Source organism: Oculina patagonica, chromosome 1 (assembly GCF_052425735.1).
Source record: "Oculina patagonica isolate OP01 chromosome 1, crgOcupat, whole genome shotgun sequence".
Lineage (NCBI taxonomy): Eukaryota > Metazoa > Cnidaria > Anthozoa > Scleractinia > Oculinidae > Oculina > Oculina patagonica.
In genome coordinates this window covers 40,475,686-40,490,018 of record NC_135758.1, presented here as the reverse complement: position 1 = coordinate 40,490,018, position 14,333 = coordinate 40,475,686, and the positions used below count along the sequence as shown (strand labels likewise).

At 38.0% G+C, this 14,333-nt stretch overlaps 3 protein-coding genes across 4 annotated transcripts; 2 read left to right on the top strand and 1 right to left on the bottom strand.

Annotated features, from left to right (window-relative positions):
• The first annotated feature begins 302 nt into the window (after positions 1–302).
• On the top strand, positions 303–3,076 carry LOC144631221 (microfibril-associated glycoprotein 4-like). Its single transcript, XM_078489639.1, has 3 exons — positions 303–871; positions 1,017–1,397; positions 2,045–3,076. The coding sequence occupies exons 1-3, from the start codon at positions 565–567 to the stop codon at positions 2,299–2,301; spliced, it is 945 nt and encodes a 314-aa protein (XP_078345765.1). The 5' UTR covers positions 303–564; the 3' UTR covers positions 2,302–3,076.
• Positions 3,077–3,877: 801 nt separating this feature from the next.
• On the bottom strand, positions 3,878–9,976 carry LOC144644218 (proteasome subunit beta type-7-like). Its single transcript, XM_078503692.1, has 5 exons — positions 9,932–9,976; positions 8,832–8,969; positions 6,989–7,048; positions 5,204–5,330; positions 3,878–4,138 (listed from the first exon to the last, which is right to left on the bottom strand). The coding sequence occupies exons 1-5, from the start codon at positions 9,974–9,976 to the stop codon at positions 4,059–4,061; spliced, it is 450 nt and encodes a 149-aa protein (XP_078359818.1). The 3' UTR covers positions 3,878–4,058.
• A 9-nt stretch (positions 9,977–9,985) lies between these two features.
• Positions 9,986–14,268, top strand: LOC144631233 (ryncolin-1-like). Of its 2 annotated transcripts, XM_078489655.1 has the most exons (4): positions 9,986–10,170; positions 11,478–11,702; positions 12,078–12,458; positions 13,226–14,268. In XM_078489655.1, the coding sequence occupies exons 2-4, from the start codon at positions 11,612–11,614 to the stop codon at positions 13,483–13,485; spliced, it is 732 nt and encodes a 243-aa protein (XP_078345781.1). In that variant the 5' UTR covers positions 9,986–10,170; positions 11,478–11,611; the 3' UTR covers positions 13,486–14,268. The 2 variants fall into 2 exon arrangements, with proteins under 2 accessions (XP_078345781.1, XP_078345775.1); XM_078489649.1 differs by lacking the exon at positions 9,986–10,170 and having other exon boundaries at positions 11,313–11,702.
• The last annotated feature ends 65 nt before the right edge of the window (positions 14,269–14,333 follow it).

Here is a 14,333-nt window from a genome sequence, read left to right as displayed (position 1 = left end):
ATTAGGAACATTCAGCCTCGGCCGAAAATTGGACGTTGTTATAAAAATAAGAGTATGCACTCCTTTATGTTAGAAATCGTGTAAGTCACAACATTGAAATGACTGACTGCTCATTTTTGGCTACAATTGTTACCAATGAACTTCATTCTATTTCAACCTCTCAATAAAGTGCGCGCCTGATGATATTGAGGAACACAGAAAGTGGCTTTGTAAAGTAAGAATTATTCAAAGGAAATGTATTGCCCTTGAGCATGCATGCAACACTGCGTAATAACAAAGTGTCTGAGTCGAGTTTCCATTAAAAACTAAAATGTCAGGTTACGACTGTAGGCACGCTTTGACCGTTTCAGGCACTGAGGCGTGGGCGGCTTATGTCATGAAGCTAGTAACGGTGACGTTTTTTTTGTTCTGTAGTAATGTGGAGATATTTGATTGGTGTACACATGTAAACACGCTCCTAAAATAGAACTAGACACGGGAAAAATCTTGTTTGGAAGCTCAAGCACCACATCACATAAACAGTGTTTTTAGTCTTGTCGAGTCATTTTCTTTTTGTAACTTTTGATGCTTGATAATAACAAATTTTACAAACATCGAACCGCGATGAAATACTTCTTTCAAGTTATCCTGTTGGGTTTATTTGCAGCGGCACTCGCAAACTCAAATCTGACGACGCAACCCGCCAAAAATAACACTGATACGAAGAAAGCCTCCCAGTGTAATGTCAACAATAATTACAACAGCTTTTATGCCGGACCAAACTGCAAGAAGATCGAGAGCATGTTTTCTGAAGTGAAACAACAGCTGGGCGAACTAAAACAAGAAATCAGAGAAATGAAGGAAAACCAAACTGGCATCCCGGGTGAAAAAGGTTTGTAATAAAACTGCGTAAAACTCCAGCAGTACTTTGTCGCATAAGCTTTACTGCTGTTTTCCCGTGTTTTCGGTTGTTTTACAGTACAGCCGCAAATTTAAAGTGTTACGAATAGTTTTGGCTTGAACTTTACAATTTGCAGTTTACAAGAATTGCGCCGAAGTTTACCAGTCCGGTGACAAGATCAGTGGAGTGTACAAAATCGATCCTGATGGTTTGGGAGAATTTGAAGTCTTCTGCGATCAGAAAACAGCCGGTGGAGGATGGACGGTGTTTCAGAAGAGACGGGATGGCTCTGTAGATTTCTTCCGAGCTTGGGATGACTACAAGCGAGGCTTCGGCAATCTGAACGGCGAGTTTTGGCTCGGACTTGACAAGATTCACCGCCTGACCGTAAGCAGCAGTAACAAGCTTCGCGTTGACTTGGAAGACCTTCATGGCAATACAGCATTTGCAGAGTACAGCTCATTTTCGGTGACAAGTGAAAGGGCAAAATACCAGCTGAATTTGGGAAGTTATTCAGGTGAGCCTAATATTCTGAATAAAGTTAGTCATCTGCTATTTGTTTAAAAAAGGTAATTGCAAAGCGCATTGCATTTTAACTGCAACCGTTGGAAGTTATTAGTGACGATTCCAGCTCAAGCATTATTACATTTCCAGAAGAAATTTCCTGCCCTAGCATTCTTAGAATGTTTAAAATTTTTATAGTACAGAAGGAAAGAAATAATAAAAGTTGCCTTATTCGTTGAAACCCGGCAGGAAAATAAATTGAAGATATACATGTTATCGAAACTTGAAATTTTAATAAGACAACCATAAAACAACGAATATACTTAGATGAAATTTAAACTGTCAAAAGCTTGCATGCATGAACAATCAGTGAGCAGGAAAAACTCGAAAGGCCTCTCATTGATGAACACCATTTTACTCTAGAAATGAGCGCCAATGGCAAATGACGAAGAAGCGATTGATTCACGGTAGATTTTTTCTCTGCCGATAGAGGTTTACCTGGCCTGTTAAGGTCTAGAAGAAGAAGAAATGGTTGAAACCTTAAATTTCTTATTCTTTATCCCCTCACCACCCCCCCCCCCCCTTCAATTTTTGCAGCATTTTTGTTCAATCTGCATTCTGTGATGAAGATCAATTGATTCAGCATGTTTCTTTTCTTAGGTACTGCTGGTGATTCTCTCGGTTATCATCGTGGCTTACCATTCACCACCAAAGATCGCGATAATGACGGTAGCTCAGGCAACTGTGCCATAGGTACCAACGGCGCCTGGTGGTACAACGGTTGCCATTACTCAAACCTCAATGGTTTGTACCTCAATGGTAAAGTCAGTAGTGACGGAATGGTGTGGTACCATTGGAAAAATTCCCATTACTCTCTCAAGAGGTCCGAGATGAAGATTCGTCCAAAGGACTTCTAAGATTCAGTGCCTATTACTTAGTGTTAAACTAGAACCCAGATCTCATGATCACTTTTTAGCGTTAGACAGAGTAAGATCTGGGTGCAAGAGTAAACAACATAATAAATTGAATGGAGTAAAATATTTATCCGAAAAAAAAGAATATTTAAGGGTGCCTTCGCTGTAGTTTCCTTGGTGCTGTCTTCACTTGCAAACACATATTAAAATTGTCGTCTAAAATCCCACATGTCAATTCAAACTAATACAACTTTCATTATTTTAAGGCTAGAGGTAGAATTGTGCGATGCATGGAACTTCATAACATAAGATTCTCTTTAGGTTGAACTAGTGCTGTTGCAAATTTCCCCTAAACAGTTCCCTTGCATAAGGAACTAACATTTTCAGTAAATTATGTTGTTTTTTGTGTTAGGAGTCAAACAACATGAGTTGCTCATTTAAGTTGCCATATGAAAAAAAAAACACTTTGTAGTCCATTGTTTAGTTTGCTGTGACTTTTTCAGAATATCATGGGAAGGGAAGGAAAATATTACTAACTGGTACCAAGAGAAAATAGATATCTATGAATAAATACCTGTTAGTTGTTTCGTCTTCAATTATTTCGCTTCAATTTTTTTCAAAGGTGGGAGAGTGGAAGATAGCTCAGAGCATTTTGATCAACTAATACAAGATTATTCAAACTTTTTTAATTTTTTGATCTGTATCGCCCTCCACTAATAATTAAAAGTGAACATTATTGCGAAAAATGGCTCCAAGGTTGTAACTGTAGGTAAGCTTGTGGTGCAAACAAAAAATAAATAATTGGGAAAAAAATTTTCTCTCATACTGCTGTTTTTTTTAACGATTTAATTCCCATCTTGTAATAGACACTTCGTTTTCATTACAAATACAATCAGCTGAAATGTATTTTCAAGTAGACCAGTGATGACCTCAGTGTTGAGAACAAAAACAAAATTATTAACCAGGGAATATTGTCCGATGTACCGCCAAATTTTCCTTTTGGCAACACAAGTTTTCCAATGACGTTCCCTAGCTGGTTTGTTGTTTTTTTTTTTTTGACTTATTTTTACCCTGAAATCACCATCTTATTCAGCATTCCTCTCAGAGTTCCGTCCCGCGATTGTTTTATTGTTTTCCCTAAACAATCCCAAGCCATCACTCTTTTATTCAAAGTGAGCTATGGCAAAGCCACTCCCGAGTCCTGGGGTGCAAGGTTAATTTCATTCCATCCGTCCCCTCCAGTCCTGCTCGACATTTGTTTGAAAATCCGCTGACTAGTGCATACCGCTGGCACGTATACTGCGCACGGGGGGGGGGGGGGGGGGCAGGCGGGGGTATGAAAATAAACTATGCACCTCTGCAAACATTTTTTTCGGAATGCAAATTATTTTTTTCCTATAAAGATCGTGTTTGCAAGCAATTTATCTTGCCTTTTTAGGCCCTGCAAACAATTTTCTTCAACATTTCTATACCCCCCTTCCAGGAAAATAATGGTCCGTCCCTAATCGAGGATGAGAAACTGTCCTACATTCAATTAATTTTACCTCCTCCAAAAAACATACAGAAAACGAGATGCAAGAACCTTTATTTGGTGAGTTTTTATTTTTTATATGAACATAATACATTTTCCAACTTCCTACACATTCCTAATCTCAGTTTCTTGCACGAAGCAGTTTCGGGGAAGCGTGGTGCAGACGGCAGCTAAGTGTTGCAGCAACAAATAAAGATAGATTTGTTATGAAAACGGACAAGAGCTGAGATCACATGTCCATGGCTTCTCCTGTAACCCTTGTCTCTGTCACTTCCATCACAATGGGTTTAACGTCTTTTGTAAGAACAGCTGTGAAGAACATAACAGTTGTATCAGAATATGTTGTCGAGATTCATTAATATGTCCCTGATGCATCGAAAAAAAATTTCATTCTACACAAGAAAAGGGGATTCTTGGTGGTCATTGTAACATGTTTGTGGCCCTTTATTACGTTATGTTGGTAGCATGTGACCATTCAAATAAAAGCTGTTGAGCAGTACTTTCACGTGGTACTGTTTATTATGCTGGACAAGAAAGTCTTAACTTTAAAGATTGTGAATGAAACGCTAGTGTGTGACCATTTAAATTAAAGCTATCGAGCAGTAGTTTTACTTGGTACTGTTTATAATCTTGTAGAAGGAAGTTCTAACTTTTAAATTTATGAACAAAACGCTAGAGTGCAACTATTCAAATGAAAGGCACTGGGCAGTATGTTTGTGTGGTACAGATATTTGAGCAGTACAGTATACGTACGTTTGTGTTCAGTTATTATACTGCCTATTCAGTCAGTACTTACAAATAACTACATTCGCAGGATAAAAGTACCATATTTATTCCATTTTCCTAGGATTTTCTCAGATTTGCCCAGGGCGCTTAAAAGTGCCCTGGGCGCTCATTAAATTTTCGGACCTTGAGAGTGGGTGCTTATTCGAGGCTGGGCGCTTATTACATTTTCACCATATTTTGCAAGCAATTAGTTCATTTTGCAACAAAACAATGAATAACAATAAAACGTGAAAATGAACCAAAGCAAAACTGAAACTGTTTATTGAAAGTTTTTGTAAAATACTAAGAAAACTCCGTATTCGCGGAAGTCTCTTAGTAGTACTAAGTTAATTTCAATAATAATCAATACTCCTCTTGTGCACTTTAGGGGTTTTTTATGAGGGCGGTGGGGTGTGGGTGCTTATTTGAGGCTGGGTGCTCTAATAAACACGTTATGTAGGTTAAACCCTGGTCTATAACCCTCATCTGCGACCATTCAAATAAAAGCTATTGAGCAGTATTTTACTGTGGTACTGCTTCTTTTTCAGTATTTTGCAGAATAAAAGTTGAGATTTTCACAAACTGGTCTTTGGTACTTGTGCAACTAGCCTGTAGCACCCCTCTTGTAGGAATACTTTCCCTGTCTCGCACCCTTCTCATTTGCCACATCATACGGCCTGAGGTATTGTGTTCCTTCTTTAATAATCACACAAGGATCAACATTACTTCCAGATCCCTAGCAAACAGGCAAGAAACAAAAATGAACATGCATTAACAGATCATGGGGTTAAACTCCCATCGAAGCCCTAACTAGAATTTTTTTACCACTTTGAATTGTCAAAAATTGACTTTCACTGCTGAGATAGTGTTCTTGCTTCTTTATATATTAACTTGGTTTGGCCGGTTTGAAAGGGAGAATTTATTTGACGTTTTCTAACCCAGGGGCGGATACAGGGGGGGGGGGGGTGGACAGGGTGGATATCCATCCCTCATTTTTCAGTAAAAAAAATTCGAAATGTCACTTTATTTAAAATAGAAAATAAAGAAAGAAAGAAAAATTAGCTCTCGCTCATGTCTGGTTGTTGTTACGCCACGTTTCGCCGTCTGCCGCCACTTAGGGTTAGGGTTAGGGTTAGGCCCTAATGGTCTGCCATCCACCCCCCCCCCCCCTTTTGAAATCCTGGATCCGCCCCTGTAACCTTCATGTCAGCAGGGTCAACCAGGCACATGTACCTTTTACATGTACATCAGAATGTTACCTTTGATGAACCAGTCAGACATATTGTGTACATAAATGAATTCTTACTTTAATAAAAGGGCAACACCAGTGTACTGTAACACAAGAACTACTTTATTATAGGAAATTAACGCGTCATGAAATTAACGCGAATTTCAAAAATTCGCGTTAATTTAAGTCGCGTTAATTTTTGTTAACGTTAATTTCCGCACCGTTAATTAAGTGGAGCGTTAATTTCCGTGACCTTAATTTCCATTATTTTGGCCCCAATTTTTCGTTACAGTCCAGACGTTCTTGACTCAAAGGAAAAAACATTATTTTATCAGGGTGGTCATCTACCACTTTCACTGATACTGCGAAGAACGCTCGAAGTGGGAAAAATACCATGAACATTGTTTGCGCTTAAGATTATACGCCTACAAGTGTTGAAATGAACTTGTTCCAGTTGTGTACGTTGCGTTAATTTCCTTCATTTTGAAGTGTTACCCTCTCTTTCGCGTTAATTTCCTTTATTGGGAAGTAATTTTTCCTTCAATTCGCGTTAATTTAAGTCGCGTTAATTTCCAATACCTTAATTAACACAAGCGTTAATTTCCTATAATAAGGTATGTATTGTTTTACAATAACATGAGATTCTTAAACAACACAGTAATTAAGATATGATATAAAACACTTGCCAATTTCATCATTCAAAATTAAACTGAAACAGAGCTTTCTCCAAGGCTACTAGTCAATTCACTTTTCCTTTGTCTTCACATTAAGATAATATCACTTTTTTTTTGTTTTTACCATTATGTTTCTGATATTCGTCATTGTTCAGTTCATTTATATTTTTTATTTAAGGTAATAGATTACGCGTGTAAATTCAGCTTCTTTTCTTCTTTACTTTCTGGTATATATTATATTCTATATTATATTTTGTATGTGTGTCCGTGTGTACGGGTGTCAGACAGTGTGTGTCCGGCTAAAATTTGACAACTCAATTTGTAAACTGGCAACCCGGCATTTTTAACCTAGTGGTTATTTCGGGTTGCCAGAACTCCTTATCTTTAGTAATATATTTCTATAACAATTCTGTAATTTAATTTATTGATAAGGAAATAAAGAGGATGTTGTTGTTGTTATTAAGAATACATTGTACATGTACAGCTACTTACCAAATCGTTAAATATTCCTGTAGTAATTGCATCGCGTACCAGTTTTTTAGTATCTTCAAGCTAGAATAAGAACAATTTAACACTTGTTAACTTCATGCTACTGTAGATACAGAGTTTTTAATAGTGATACAGTACAACAGCAATATTTGCTATTCACTTAATTGTAAATTTAATACTTGTTACCTTTTTTTATTCCAATCATCTATGTAATGTTATGTGTGTAAATATCAATAAAGGAAAAATTAAAAGAAAAAAACATTTGCTATTCACACCATAATCACAGGTGAATATTAAAATATTTATTGTAGCGTGACATCTGATATACTAGATATACGATATGCGATATGCGAGCAATTCTTCTCTTACTGTCTATGTATTTAAAGAATGTAAAGATTTCTGTTCACTTAATCTAATAGAACTCGTGAAAATATAATGTCTCTTTCGTTTAGAGTGGTTTTCAATTGAGTGTCGAAAGTAATTCGCGTTTGCATTGGTTTTGCATTACTACGCTCAGTGATTGGTTTAAAAATCTCGCGCCATTTTCTCAGCCAATCAGAAGTAAAACCAAAACCAATCGTGACTCGCTTGCGCACGTTTTCCCGCGCATCGTGCCGGCTACAATATTTGCTTCGTGTTTTAATTGGTTTACTGGATTGTCTGTGTTCTTCGTGATTGGCTAGAGTGATTACTTTGGTTTTGGTTTTACGACACTCAATTGAAAACTGCTCTATACTTTGTATTAGTCATATCTAACTGTCCGGGAATATTTTGCTTTTCTACGCGGCGATTTCTTTTTGCGTTAAACTTGGCCAAAACAGCGCTCACCGATCACCGGCACATAAACCACAATAAAATGTAGACCCTTGGCGTATGCTTGCATGTCCATTTTCGTTTGTAATGTACGATTCATTTTGTGTTTGTATTAAAAGTAACCGCAAAAAATTACAAATCCATAATACCCCACAAATCCATACAAATCAAGACAAGAGCTGCAAAATCGCAAACAAATACCTGACAGGTCGTTATGGGCAACTCACGTTCTATTAATGAAGATGAAGTATTCAACATGACACGAGCATGGGACAAAGAAAAATTCTAAGTCCCCGACGGGAATCGAACCTATGGCCTCCCAGTTACCGGTTGGGCGCTCTAACCAACTGAGCTACGAGAGACTCGTTGTGAGCTGGGCCATTTTACTAGGTTGGTAAGTGACACGCGTCCTGAGTCCCCGACGGGACTCACAGTAACAAATTAAACAATTGAAACAGTAACAAATAAACAGTAACAAATTGAATAGTGTGAATAGTGTTTTCACTAACGAGGCAATTTCGAACTTCTTTTCTTGTTCATTTTAGTGTGGGTATAGTTTGATTTAGAATGTAATAAATAACAAATTTCCATGTCTGTGAGAATGGTTTGTTTGTTTGTTTGTTTGTTTGTTTCGCCACATATTCATACACCTAGCAAGTGAGAACTCGGGATCGCGGGATCCTTCTAAACTGGTCAGGTGAAAGCCAAACGCACAATGGTTTATTTTTTGTTATATATGCCACTAACGACAAACTAGTGCGTTTATTTAGCAACGAGTAAAAACTGGTACAACTCAACTTTAGGAAATTTTTGTAGTTCACAGTGCTGTCAAAATACATATAAAATCGTCAGAAAGTGATAAAGAAAGCGTTTTCGAGATGCTTTTATCAAAAATTTAGGATAACAAGGGGGGTCAGGGTAAGAATTTCTGATGAAGAGGGGGGGGGGGGCACGATATATTCCAGGCACTGTCTATCAAACGTCACAGTCGACACAAAAGACAAACCAAAAACCTTTGTGTAGTCGCACTCACGCAATCTATTTGGAAAAAAAGTTCGTCATCCGCATTGTCCAAGCCATGAAACGACAGAGTGATTTTCTGAAAAACTTGCCAAAATGTGAGATGACACAGTGGAGAAGAGCGCCAATTATGTGGCAACCAAATTAGTAACTAACCAAAATAAGCAAAAATAAGTACCAATAAAACAAAGTTAGTACAATAGAAAAAAAAGTGAGCTTCATCTTTCACGGTTTGATTAGATTTAAAAAAATGTTTTCAATATCTGCGTGTGATGATGTCACCTACTAGCTAGCCTGCAAACGCAGACGTATTTCCGGCTGTCGTTTCTCGCCCCCCCCCATAAACCACTTCCCTTTCTTTTCCTTTTGAGCGGCCCCCAAGGCATCAAAGGAAAGACGAACTGTCCTTCCCATCAACCTTTTCGGGCGGAGAGCAACTAAAAAAAGAAAAAACGGATTACGTCTGCGTTCGCAGGTTGAGTCACCTATAAGTGTCTGTACTCCTATTGACTACGTGTATACAAATTATCCAATGAGCACGCGAGAAATATTCGTCGGTTGTTTTAGCCTAATTACCTAAACACAGCGAGATGAAACGCCGTTAGCGTCACATTCAACACAGGCAACAAAAAGTAACTATCGAATGTCTGTGTTTGAATATATAAATATACAAATGAGAGATGTTTGAGAAACACTGAAAGTGTCAATTAAATGAAAATAATAAAACTGCCCTTTTTATTTTGCGGCCTTCCCCTTGTAGCGGTACCAAAATTTTTCTGGTTCGTCGAGTCATCGAAAAACAAACAACCAAAATAAACAGCTCAGACAAAAATAAAATATATCAGTCACTATGCTAATTTCTCAGCGAAAGCGCCACGTTCGATATATGCTTCAGTGGCCAACAGCAATTGTTTCTTATCGATCATTTATATCACATTTATTTTTTTTCGTTTCTCGCCTTGTGGAATAGAAATTTATCGATCGTTCGCACATGTATTAAGGGGATCACCCTATTCGGCGGAATGGCGGAACTGACGGAACGGCGATAATATAGTGCCCTAACCAACAAATAAAGCTACCGCAAGCAACCGGAGGAAGCTAATCGCGGCCTACCACAAGCAACCAGGGTAAGCTCTGACAACTAGTGCATTCCGTCATCGCTCCGCCAAATACTGGGTCACCCTATTACAGGTTGTTGGTGTAAGAGATGAGTATGAACTGAAAGACTTGTGAAATTTAACATTGACCGGAGTCCATCACTGGCATTGAATTATCTTTTAGAAGAAGAAAAAATGGCTGTCGGTCGAAAGGATGAAGACGAAGTTATTCAACAAAATTTGTGATTCATGAAGGTATGCTTATCAGATTCATGACAATTACTTTTGATTTATTTTCCACACTTTTATAAGTGAAACTGAACACTGTAAAATCTCGTCAAACTACTATATAACATCCGACCGCTTTTATGATAGCGTCAAATTGTGATAACCAATCTTCAGTAGTTATTGACTTCCTGATTTTAGGTACGTAATTTAACGGATATGCATACAGCACACTCTTTTTTTAAAAGGACCTTTTTATAAGAACGCTGAGAGAAAAGAGAAAGAGAAAAGCCAAAATGTAAGAACATCCCCTAAGAACGTACTCAAGGCTGAAATTTGGTTAAGAACGAATTTTATTCTTTCCCGTTTGTTGATTTATAATTGGCATTGACGTGGCAAAATCGGCAATTGCCGTGGCTCGCCGCATTGGTCTGTGTCCGCTTGAACTTTTCTTTTGGAAGTCATCTGTTCAACTGTTAATACCCTAACGTTTTCTTTTTTTTTTTTTGGTGTCGCGGGCAGTTCCTCGTCTCCTCTTCTAGTACGGCCCTGACTGATGTACTAAATCAGTCAATTTTTATTCGAATCCAAGCTGTAACCCGGAATATTGTCATCACCCATCATTACGTAAAAGTACTAACTGTTGTTTTTAAAATTTATTAAAATAAGGACATTTTAAGAACATTTTAGGCTCAACCATCCCTTCGAAAAAAATTAAAGACCTTGTTATAAAGGCCGTTACAATAAGCAGTGCACTCCTTCACGTCAGAAATCGTGTATCTAAAGTCATTTTTCAAGTTGAAATGATTGACTGCTCTTTTATGGTCACCAACAGGCGCACCTGAGATTTTAAGGAACACAGAAAGTGCCCGGGCCTTTGAGCATGCATAGAACACTGCTTAATAACAAAGTGTTTGGGTCAAGTGTCCGTTAAAAACTCAGTATTAAAAATGTTTCGACTGCAGGCATATTAAATTCCGAATAACAATATCGAAAAGCTTTGATACATTTCAATCATTGAGGCGTGAGCCGTTTTATGTCATGTAGCTAGTATTAACAGTGCCAGACGTTCTGTCTTCTGTAGAAATGTGGAGATATTTGATTGGGTACCCCATGGATAGTACCATGGGTACTCATATGAACACGCTCCTAAAATAGAACTAGACACGGGAAAAATCTTGTTTGAAAGCTCAAGCAACACATCACATAAACAGCTTTTAGTGCTTGTCGAGTCATTCGTTCTTTGCAACTTTTGATACTTAATTATAACAAAATTTACAAACATCGAACCGCGATGAAGTACTTCTTTCAAGCTATCCTGTTGGGTTTAATTGCAGCGGCGCTCGCAAACTCAAATTTGACGACGAAACCCGCGAAAAATATAACCGATACTAAGAAAGCCTCCCAGTGTAATGTCAACAATAATTACAACAGCTTCTATGCCGGACCAAACTGCAAGAAAATCGAAAGCATGTTTTCTGAAGTGAAACAACAGCTAGGCGAACTAAAACAAGAAATCAGAGGAACGAAGGGAAATCAAACTGGCAGCCCGGGTGAAAAAGGTTTGTAACAAAACTAAATTAAACTGCGTAAAACTCCAGCAGTACTTTGTCGCGTAAGCTACTGTTGTTTTAGACGGTTGTTTTTTATACAGTACAGCCCCAAAGTATTTGAATGGTTTTGAGTCGAATAAAGACCTACCCGCTCTGTGGGTATTTCCGAAGAAATCGAAACGCGATCGAAATCACCGCGGAAAAACGAAGAGATCAAGATTGAAGCGAAGATCTAAAAATTGACCGAAATTCGCGTGATTCACTCACACTGGATATAAAACTGCCTGAACTCCTATTAATAAAACACTACAGAAAACATTTGTAATTTCTAAATTGTCTTAGCGGAAAGGAAATGCTGACTGCCTTGTCCTTTACAATATGCAGTTTACAAGAATTGCGCCGAAGTTTACCAGTCCGGTGACAAGATCAGTGGAGTATACAAAATCGATCCTGATGGTTTGGGAGAATTTGAAGTCTTCTGTGATCAGAAAACAGCCGGTGGAGGATGGACGGTGTTTCAGAAGAGACGGGATGGCTCTGTAGATTTCTTCCGAGCCTGGGATGACTACAAGCGAGGCTTTGGCAATCTGAACGGCGAGTTCTGGCTCGGACTAGACAAGATCCACCGCCTGACTGTAAGCAGCAGTAACAAGCTTCGCGTCGACTTGGAAGACCTTCATGGTAATACAGCATTTGCAGAGTACAGCTCATTTTCGGTGACAAGTGAAAGGGCGAAATATCAGCTGAATTTGGGAAGTTATTCAGGTGAGCCGGCCTAATCTTCTCGGAATAAATGTAGTCATATGCTTTTTGATAAAATAGGCAATTGCAAAACGAATTGCATATTAACTGCAACAGTTGGAAGTTAAGTTATTAGAACCGATTCCATCTCAAACAATATTACCACTCCAGCAAAAAAAGGTCTGTTAAACACGTTCCCTACCCTCCCTACATTCCTTGATTGTTTAAAATTTTTATAGTACAGAAGCAAAGAAATAATAAAAGCTGCCGAATTCGTGGAAACCAGAAAAAGACAAAATTTCAAGATATACTACACGATTCGAAACTTAAAACTTAAGACAACCATAAAATAACAAGTATAGTAGATGAAGTTTAAACTTTCAAAAGTTTTTTTGCAAAAAAAATCTCTGCACTGCGATAGTGATAAAGGACTTGCCTCATGAATACATACAAGTATGCATGGCACTTTTTTTGGAGAATCAAAACTGCACTAGACTGAACAATGGGTGAGCAGGAAAAAATCGAAAGGTCTCTCACTAATGAACACCATTTTACTCTTGAAATGAGCGCCAAGGAAAAATGACCAAGAAGTGATTGATTTACGCTCGAGTTTTTATTTGCCGATAGATGTTTATCTGGCCCGTTAAGGTCTAGAAGAAGAAGGAATGGCTGAAACCTTAAATTTCTTATTCTTTACCCCCTCACCACCCCCCTTCAAATTTGCAGAATTTTCGTTCAAACTCGCTTTCTCCTGATTAAGATAAACTGATTAAGCATGTTTCTTTTCTCAGGCACTGCTGGTGATTCTCTCGGTTATCATCGTGGCTTTGCATTCACCACCAAAGATCGCGATAATGACGGTAACTCATCAGGCAACTGTGCCTCGCATAAAAAAGGCGCCTGGTGGTACAACTATTGCCACTACTCAAACCTCAATGGTTTGTACCTCAATGGTAAAGTCAGTAGTCAAGGAATGGTGTGGTACCATTGGAAAAGTTCTCATTACTCTCTAAAGAGGTCGGAGATGAAAATTCGTCCAAAGGACTTCTAAGACTCAGTGCCTATTACTTGGTGTTAAACTAGAACCCAGATCTCACTTTTGAGCGTTAGAAAGACTAAGATCTGGATACAAGAATAACGCAGGGGGATAACGTCATAACTGGATGGAGTAAAATATTTATCCGAAAAAAACAAGAATATGTAAGGGTGCTATCGCTCGTAGTTACCTTGGTGCTGTCTTACTTACAAATACATATTAAAATCGTCGTCTGAAATCCCACATGTCAATTCCAACTAATACAACTTTCAACATTTTAAGGCTAGAGGTAGAATTGCGCGATGCGTGGGACTCGAATTAAATTTAAAGATTCTTGAACTAGTGCTATTCCAAGTTTCCCGTAAACAGGTCCCTCGAATAAGGAACTAGCTTTCTCAGTAGATCGTGTTATTTTGTTTGTCAAGTCAAACAGGACTAACATGAGTTGCTCGTTTAAACTGCCATTTAAAAAGTCGATTTGTAGTCCATTGTTTAGTTTGCTGTTACTTTTTTCAGAACATCCTATGAAGGGAAAAAAAATATTACTTACTAGTACATGTAAGTTTTTTTTCTTTAACTATTTCGCTTCAATTTTTCTCAAAAGTGGGTTAGTAAAAGATAGCTCAGAGCATTTTGATCAGCTAATACAAGATTACTTAAACTATTTTAATTTTTTGATCTGTATCGTCCTCCACTAATAATTAAAAGCGAACAGAATTGCTAAAACTGGTTCCAAGGTTGTAACTGCATGTAGGTAAGCCTGTGGTGCAAATAAAATAATAATCGGGAAAATGTTAATTAGACTACTGTATTTTTTTAACGATTAATTCCCATGAATAATCGACACTTCGTTTATCCTTACA